The sequence below is a fragment of the Sprattus sprattus genome (assembly GCF_963457725.1).
Source record: "Sprattus sprattus genome assembly, chromosome: 1".
NCBI classification, from domain to species: Eukaryota; Metazoa; Chordata; class Actinopteri; order Clupeiformes; family Clupeidae; genus Sprattus; species Sprattus sprattus.
Genome location: NC_137920.1, coordinates 38382872 through 38391997, shown reverse-complemented (window position 1 = coordinate 38391997; position 9126 = coordinate 38382872). Strand labels below are relative to the sequence as shown.

The window sequence follows — 9126 nt, the reverse complement described above, 5'->3', positions numbered from 1 at the left end:
TTAGTCCTTCTTTGAAATCCTCTCCTCCTTAGGAGTATGTGTTTTTTTTTCCATCCGGTCAAGATTAGTAGACTGGTAAAAGTCCTCAATGGTGGTATCTTTGAAATAAAGAATGTGTTGGCCAGCCATTACTTTCATTAAGTAAGGTTTTCAATTATGTTGTAGGCCAAACAAAAGGCTGTGATATCAAGCATTATTGTGTATCCATAGTTAAAATCGGTAAATGACATTTGGACAGGGAAGCCGGCCTCGCAAGGACACTTTAGGACCAGATTTGCATTACCCTATTAGCCCTGATGGGAAGCCTGTGTGAAGCCCCTCTGCAGTGGATTCATAAATCAATAGTGTGAACTCTGTGTCCTAGCTGTGCTGTTTATTGACACCCTGCATGGCACGCAGTTTGCATGATGTGCTGCTAGAGGAAGGAGAGAACTAATGAAACTGAGTCATTGCTTAAATACAGATATAGTGAATGGCAGTTATACACTGTTGATGCCAACATGAACAGGTTACCATGGGAGCCAATGCTATAGTGAATGAAACACTGTTGATAGCTGAAGATAAATTACCTCCCATTTGATTGGTGGAACTCAGATCTATAGCTCTGACCCATATTGTAATAGCTGTCAGGAAGACTGATTGAGTGGTTATACCGGTCATTTAAATGGCTCTACAAGACTTTGACTGAGATGAGAATTTTCTAGAAAAGTTGAGTGTATATTGAGAACGTTTATTGACACGATATCTTCAATTACTGATGTAATGACTAGGCATTACCAAGAACCTTACAAGCAGATGTACTGAGATTATATGTACAGTATGTTGCATTGTGAGTGTGCGTAATATAAGTTTTGCCTCATATACATGACTACTGTCATCTCTGACTGAATAAGTCTGAACTCATGATGGGTTTTAAACAACCAAAAGCTGCTGCTGTTATTCAAGTTTGACAATGTGTCGCAAATACCTTCAGCATGATGTCAACACACTGAGTAGATGAGCAGAACTGAGTAGAATAAAAAAAAAAACTGTGCTAAACTAGAGTAACTGGCGCTCACATTCACTGCAATAGACTTTTAATAACCGAATCATTAGGTTCAAAACTCTATTCAATAGACAGATATAGTATTTGACTGAGACCTATGGAATTTCTGCTCTGACCAGTTGTTGTGATGGGGCCCAAATGACTAACTTCTCTGTTTACCACATTATTCTGCTCCAATAACCTCTTTTATCTCACATACAAAATGCCTGTGTGTATCAGTTTGGGCAGCCAGCACTGGAATCCACTGCAGAGTAGCCAGACAAAACTGGGTGGCTCATATTAAGTATGTATTTTGTTGCACAAACCTTAATTATACCTCTTGTTACCATGAAAGCCTAAATCTTGAAGCCTTAATCATTGTGGTGACCTTAACTGGACACTTGCTGAGAATGAATTAATTGCTAAGAATCCCTCCTGAGAATGATGAAGTACACTCACATACAGTATTAGGCCTATTGACTAAAATACATCTGAGAGCATTTCACATGAGTAAGTGAGCCAACTTACTATATTATACATAGGTCAGATAAATATATACTTTTATCTGTCTTATGACCATTGTAAATTAAGATACAGGATAATATAATGTATTACATTACATTACATTGAATTCAATTGTATAAAGCCTGAAGAAAAAAAACTGTATGTCCAAAGAATGTTGCAGAGCAAATGATGTGGAACGAAATTTTAAGGCAAATATTGATTGCATTTTATATTTTCTAAAAACCATATGGAACTGAAATAAAGTCAAATTATATATAGAGTTGAATCACAACCAGAAGGCTTGGCCAGGGGGTCATGTTGAAAAATGTTCTCTGTGTATTCTGCTAGGTAGAATCTAAATGTCTTATCAAATCTGTATTCACCACACCTTGAATCACCACACCTGTATTTGAAAGCAGATAATGTCATGTAAGTAATTGAATGCACTTAAGAGCGGCTGCAGGTGTTGCAGGTGGACTCAGTGGCAGGCAGGGGGCAGTCTTCACCACATGTCTCCCAAAGCCAATGGGCAGAGCAATGGCTAAAGCAGATCATCCTCTAATGTCAATAACCAGTCTCACACCAATTTTTGATTTGTTTCTGATTATTTTATGAATACTGCTAGAGCCTTCAATGCATGTTTTTTATGACGTCTTTTCTCATGATAATCCCAGGTACCACTATAATCCTGTACAACGTGGAGGCTTCGGTGACATCATTTGTTACATCACCCATCTTATGCTGATGGTCATATACAGGATGGGAGGGACCAAGCAGCCACCAGTCCATCTTTGGAGAAGTGGCTATGGTAAAACAACATCCTGAAACAACTATCCCTGTTCCTGTCCTGAGAATTTGACATAAAATTGTATTGAGACTGTAGGTAAAGGAGTTATTTTACACAAAATTTTAAACGCTGAGAACCGTTAAGCTGCATGTGATCAGAAAGCATTGTAAAATGTACAGAAACATATGGTAATTGATCATTATTCAAAAGACACAAACACTATAATACACGTGATTCTTTTTTGACTTTTGTGTGGATTATTTCGTTGCAAGTCTTTTAATGGTTAATCAGGTTTGAACATGAAGCAGAGCTGTGATATTTAAAACACACTATCAATACATTCCTGTTGTCATCAAATGCCAGATCCTCAAATGTCATAGTCATTGGCAAACATTAATAATTAACTATCATTAATTGTCATACGTCATGTAACAAGTGGAAAATAGAAATAGGAAATTAGACAACAAATGAAAGGTACATAGGTACACAGTAGGAAAAGGTGCATAGTTTAAGAGCTGCTTTTCGAGGTCTCAGGTTGACTATTTTTAAGGAAGAGAAAGTGATCCATCTTTCTTGTGGAGTATAGCACACCTTTATAAATACTGCATATGTACTGTATAGCCTCATCACTTAATACGCCGCAGTGCTAGAACTGTAAAATTACACAAAACATGTATGATTGACATGTATAATAACTGATTTGAAAGGATTAACGTTTAACTGAAAATGCCAAGATACATCGTTTATGTCTCTGCAGTGGATGCACAAACTGCACGTGCACAAAAACACCTTCAAATACCAAACCAAGCAAAGTAGACACCATCGGATGTATAGAATAGACAGGAAATCAGTCAGAAGACCTGTGCATAAGGGAGTAGGCCTCATTTGTGGTGCAACTCACATTTTCATACATTCGTGGTTGTGATTTCATTCCTTTACTGCTTCTTCTTACCAAATGGATTTGCTTGTTGGTCATTGTTCCCACCAGACTGGACAATTAAAAACATTTAAAAAGAAAATACATTTTCAGAGATGAGTCAAAGACAATATGAATTTCCAAGGAAAAGCATTCTCTGTTTCCATGAAGCAAGACGTCGTTGTCAATAACATTACCATGCAGAATTTCTTCTTTGGATGACCTGAACTGGCGGAATAGCTTTCTGCAACCTGCTATCCTCTTCTTGGTTATCCATGTCAAGCACACACAGCAGCTTTTCATTTTGCTTCCCAGAATTTCCCAGTAAACTTTGCGTCTCCTCCTTGATATCATCCAGTGTCTCTCGTTCTTCCTCCTGTATGTGCAGAGCCACTTCGTTGTCGTAGCAGAAAGTGCTGGCCGAGAGCCCCAGAGTGGAGTGAGCTGGTGAACTCCTGCAGGGATGCACGGAGCACAGGCGGGAGGACTTTTCCGGGTCGGTAGCCAACAACCTGCGCTCCTTCGCACTGCTGCCTGACATGTCGGGCACGTCGTACGTCTCGTTGAAGCGGGCGTAGTCGACCAGGTAGCGGCCGTTGCGCTCATAGAGCATAGGGGCGAAGCGGTGGCCCCACAGGATCTCCTGCGGCAGATAGGAGCTGCGCGCCTGGGCTGTCATGGCGGTGGCCTCCACCATGCCCTCCAGGATGACCACGATCTCAAAGTCGCCCTTCGCCACGTCGTCCTTGGTCATGGCGTACAGCGGACTCCCCTCAGTGATCTCGTGGACCACTACCTGTGGCGCCACCAGCAAGAGGCGGTCCAGGCCCTCGTCGTAGCCTACGTCCAGGTCCACCTGCTCCAGGGGCAGGTACTCTCCCTCGGGGGTGACGAAGGGTCGGATGAGCTGGGCGCGCACGTGCGCCTCCACGATGTGGCTCTTGCGCATGTTGCCCAGGCGCCACATGAGGCAGAGCTTGCCGTCGCGCAGCGCCACCACAGCGTGGTGCGAGAAGAGCAGCGTCTGCGCCCGCTTCTTGGGCCGCACCATCTTGACCATGATGGTGCCCACCATGACCGTATCCACCACGCAGCCGAAAATGCACTGCGCCACCACCGCCACCACGGCGACCGGGCATTCCTCCGTCACGCAGCGGTAGCCGTAGCCGATGGTGGTCTGCGTCTCCACGGAGAAGAGGAAGGCGCCCAGGAAGCTGTGCACGTGCAAGATGCACGGCTGCCAGCGCTGCAGCCGCAGGAGCTCCCGCGGTGGGTCGGTGTCGCCGTGGGCGAGCGCCACGCACCAGAAGATCACGCCGAAGAGCAGCCAGGAGAGCAGCGACAGGACTGTGAAGACGAAGAGCAGCCACCGCCAACGGATGTCCACGCAGGTGGTGAAAATGTCGGCCAGGTAGCGTTGGGGCTTGTCCTCCATGTTGGTGAAGACCACGTTGCACTGGCCATTTTTGTTCACAAAGCGGTTCCTTGGGCCAGAGCGTCCCCCGCCAGAGGTGGTCAGGCCGTTGCTGGGTTTAGGTCTGTGGTGAGGGGATGCCAGGCCAGGGTCACTTTCACCTCGTTTGCTGGTCACCGCCCCGTTATGGAGCCTGGACATCCTAACAACGTCATCATCTGACGCGACAATGCTGTATCTATCAGTGAGATCAAAAGATATTTGGTAAAGGCCACACAAAGAGACAAACATTACTACACTGACAGTTGTGTTACCTGCAGGCCAACCAACTGTGTTTCCAATATGAGGTGCCATCATCAAATTCATCCAAGTAACATCAAATTCCATCATCAGGACAATGTTGCATAACGTAATATAACATGATTGTGAATCAACTTTTTTAATTATCACAACAACTGAAAACTATTTCTGGTAAATTATAATTATAAACATTTCTACACTATGGCAGTTGTGTTACCTGCAGGCCAAGCGCCTGTGTTTCCAGTATGAAGTACCACATTAATCACCGGGGCCCTGAAGGCCTCACTACTCTGGAGTTCTGGGACAAGAACACGTTGGGTCTGGGACCTTTCTGAAAGTCGGGCAGTGTAGGCGACCCATATCAACTCCAAAACTTTGGAACTTGAGTGCACCAGACGGGTTATGTTTCATATTTTGGCACAATTTTAGTAGTAAACTAGGATAAATAAAAGAGGACACCATCCACTTAATCTGAATAATTAATAGTGGTGTTAAAGACTACTGTCTAAAGTGGCAGATGACTACATTTACATTACATTTAGTAATTTAGCAGACGCTTTTCTCCAAAGCGACGTACAAGGGAGAGAACAATCAAGCTACGAGCAATAGCTAGAGATCTAGTGTAACAATAAATACTACATAAGAAATACAAAAGTGCAGAAACGTAACTACTGTAAGTGCAAGTTAAGCACAAGTAGAAGTGCAAGTTAGGAAGGGAGGTGCTCTCTGAAGAGTGCGGTCTTCAAGAGCTTCTTAAAGGTAAAACAGACTCATTTGAAGTCATGTATGGGAAGGGGGGAGAGGGACTTTGAAGACTGAAGATGAGGTTTTCAGCACCCACATTACTGGGACATTGAGGAGACTGAGGACAAACATGAGTTCAGACACTGACATGCACCCCACCTCACCTGTTGATTCTCACAGCTCCCATTGGACCGTCAGCTGTTTGACACCACCATGAAAGTTGCTCTGATGTAGGTGTGGAGGAATGGTGGAGACAGGACTCCGAGGATCAGCACATGAAGCTCCTCCTGAGAGAAACAAACCAAAATACAAAAACCTGCTTTGTGACGTACCGTAAGCTTGCACTGTCACAGCTGTCCTGTGCGTGACAGCGTATCAAACGCAGGGTCCCACTGGGGACAGATGTTGTAAAACAAGATCACAATACCAAAATAAATCCCTCAACCCCTAAGTCTGATGACGACAACACTTTTTGGGAAATAGCCCTAATGGTAACATCTGGGTCCACTCATCCCAAGCTGTCACCTTGTCTGTACTTGAGAAATGTCATATAAAGCGTCCTATAAAACAGTCCTATAAAACAGTCAATGCCATTTCACTGAGGGCACAAAAAATTACTTTGCACCATATGATACACGATAGTTGGTCTCACCTGCTTGACTGTTATAGATGTAGGCTATGTTCAATTTGCATTGCATATTTACATTACATTGCATTATTCCAAATGGCATATTTAGTTAATTCTTTCAGCTACACTTGGAGCCTACAAATGTGTACTCACTGAATCTGGGAACCAAACCGCATTTGTTTTTGCTGATCCCTCGGTTTAGTTGTGATAGAGCAACTGGTTAACCCTGTCATCCTTCTTTAAATCCGTCAGCGATGAATTTACATCTGCACATGGCTAGACAAAAATATAGTCTGATGTCAGCATGATACAGAGGTGGTACTGTTTGGAAATCACTGTGTGAGAAACAGAATGAGAATATCAACTTCTTAAGCGCATTGTGTGGGATTGAACAGCAGGCATGCTGCAGGGCTTTGAGTTAATCTGTGCTTTACAAGACTCGCAGGAGATTTACTTCCACCTGTTTGGCGCCAAAGAAGAGAGTAGAATCCATGGATGGCATGATCACTGCAGGGAAGAACTGTAATCTCCCAGTTTGTGTTAGGGGCAGAATTCTCACAGGAAGCATTGTCGTCACTTTACCAAAGTAATCAATGAAACTTGACCAGACGGATTGTTTTTTAAAGAAACTTCACATAGACTGTGTCAGTGTAGAACTCTACTGTGGTTTCTGTTAAGAGGCCATGCTCTTAATTTCGAAATTCTTTACACCTAAAACCACTTTTTGGTCTGACTAGGACTACTGGCATGTTACCTTTTCTATTTTAGTTTGACTGTTTGACGTAAATAGAGGAAGTGTCGGCATAATCTGGTCATACTCGTCGTAATCTTTTTATAAAACAAGGCAGCAGTATTCAAAATAACATTCAAATTCCATCATCAGAAAAATATTACATAACGTAATACAATATGACGGTGAAACTCCTTTTGTATTGTACAAAATATTGAAGTGTGCATTCTCGACCAAATTTAGGAACGCTCTCCTATGAGCAAATTTTACTAAATGGAATCTCTGCATCGCCATTGAAATAGATTTGTATATAGAACTGTGGCGTGCATTTTATTTGATAGCTTAACAATCAACGAATCTCTAAAAACATCATTAGGTCTATCAATTCGTGGATTCGGATCATTTAAATATTTGTATTAAATAGTCCAAGGTTATTGTCTTGATTAAAACGCGTAATTGCAACAAAGTTCAACCTTGTTTTCTCATTTCGTCAGGATTTCTTAAATATTATGTCAACATTTGCAACACAATATAGGAAAATTGTATCTAGCTAACATGAATAACAACAGGACATCTGTCTCACGGTAACCTCATTCTGAATATTATTTTATGATTTGTGCAGATTAAACACGGTATACATGATAGCATTATGATTGTTATGTAGAACTGATCAAAATGATAGAATTAAGATTATAAAGTATGATAATGGTTCCGTTTTTTGTCTATTAAGAGCATTTGGCCCTTTGCTGTTTAACTGTACAACTGCAAAACCATACATTTCAGTTATACTCACCTTTCGTTGACATGCATCTGTGAAAACAACTTCAGTTTTCCAAATATCTCTAGTCTCAATGTGTTTCACTTCAGCATTTTTTATGGTTAAGTGCTGGTAGATTTTGACTTGTCAGGCTACTTTTAACTTGCATGCAGCCCCAACATCAACGTCTTCTCAGAGGACGCAGTTCGAGGTCTGCGTGCGGTTTACTTCAGTGGACTCATAATGGTCCATTTTTCATCAATGTACCAATCTGTGAAACAGAGCAGAATTCCTGTGGGGGTCGCTGAAGAGCAATTTCATTTCAAGTTGGAGACAGTTCCCTTTTGATGTGACACATCTAAAGTGTAAGTTATTGTTGTGATTTACAGACGTCATCATTTTCATTAATACCCAAATAATTCTCAAATATTTTGATATTAGACGGAAGAAAGACAGACTTCTCATACATCCACAGTCAGCATCAGGCTTGGGAGGATTCCTTTAAAAATGTCTTCTGATACTGATTACCTGTTAAAACTGTATTCAGTAACCTAATCCAAGTAGGCCTACCACAATATTAAGTTATGTAACTTGATTACTTTCCGTTACTTTTGGATTTCCTCAAAGCGTGTGCAAAAGTGCAAATGAAAACAACAGAAAAGAGACACCGATAGCCTTATCCGCTGTATATTGGTGGTTTTCAAATGAAAACAACAGGAAAGAGACATTGATAGCCTTATCCACTGTATATTGGTGGTCTTCAAATGAAAACAACAAAAGAGACATTGATAGCCTTATCCACTGTATATCGGTGGTTTTCTCAATTTTAATGTCGTCCTCCTGAAAGGGCACACACCAGCATTTTCAGGGACTGTCTGCATTTGTGCAGTAGTAGTTCTATATTAATAACACCTGGTGTGGGATTCCTACTTATTACTGAGAAAATGAACTTAGTATGCTACATATATCAAAATGTACTATATTATCATAGCTAAGTGTTAAACAACAAACTGAACTCAATGTAAATATGTAAAGCTCTTTTTATGTGCTACTGTATTGATTGGAATGTCAGAGACATTTTACTAGTGAATCACACATCATTTGCAACAACACCAAAGAAAGTATGAACCGGTCATCCCCTACTTTTCTTACCCGTAGTTGAACACTCTCTCACTGTCATCAGTTTTTACAAACAAATACCTTGCATAATTGTACACTTTTTGCCCAATCCCCCCAAAGTGCGCATGTTGATGATAGTATAATATTCTGCATTAAAAACAAATCCGAATTTTTGCAAAAAGTAAACGTATTTTTAACTGTAC

The 9126-nt window shown here is 41.5% G+C and overlaps 1 protein-coding gene across 1 annotated transcript; it reads right to left on the bottom strand.

Moving 5' to 3' along the window:
* Positions 1-3424: 3424 nt before the first annotated feature.
* LOC308369616 (ATP-sensitive inward rectifier potassium channel 12-like) lies at positions 3425-5876 on the bottom strand (the record flags this gene model as incomplete). Its single annotated transcript, XM_080844115.1, has 2 exons — positions 3425-4883; positions 5854-5876. 2 exons carry the CDS (start codon positions 5874-5876, stop codon positions 3425-3427), a joined length of 1482 nt encoding a protein of 493 aa, XP_080700241.1.
* Between the last annotated feature and the right edge of the window lie 3250 nt (positions 5877-9126).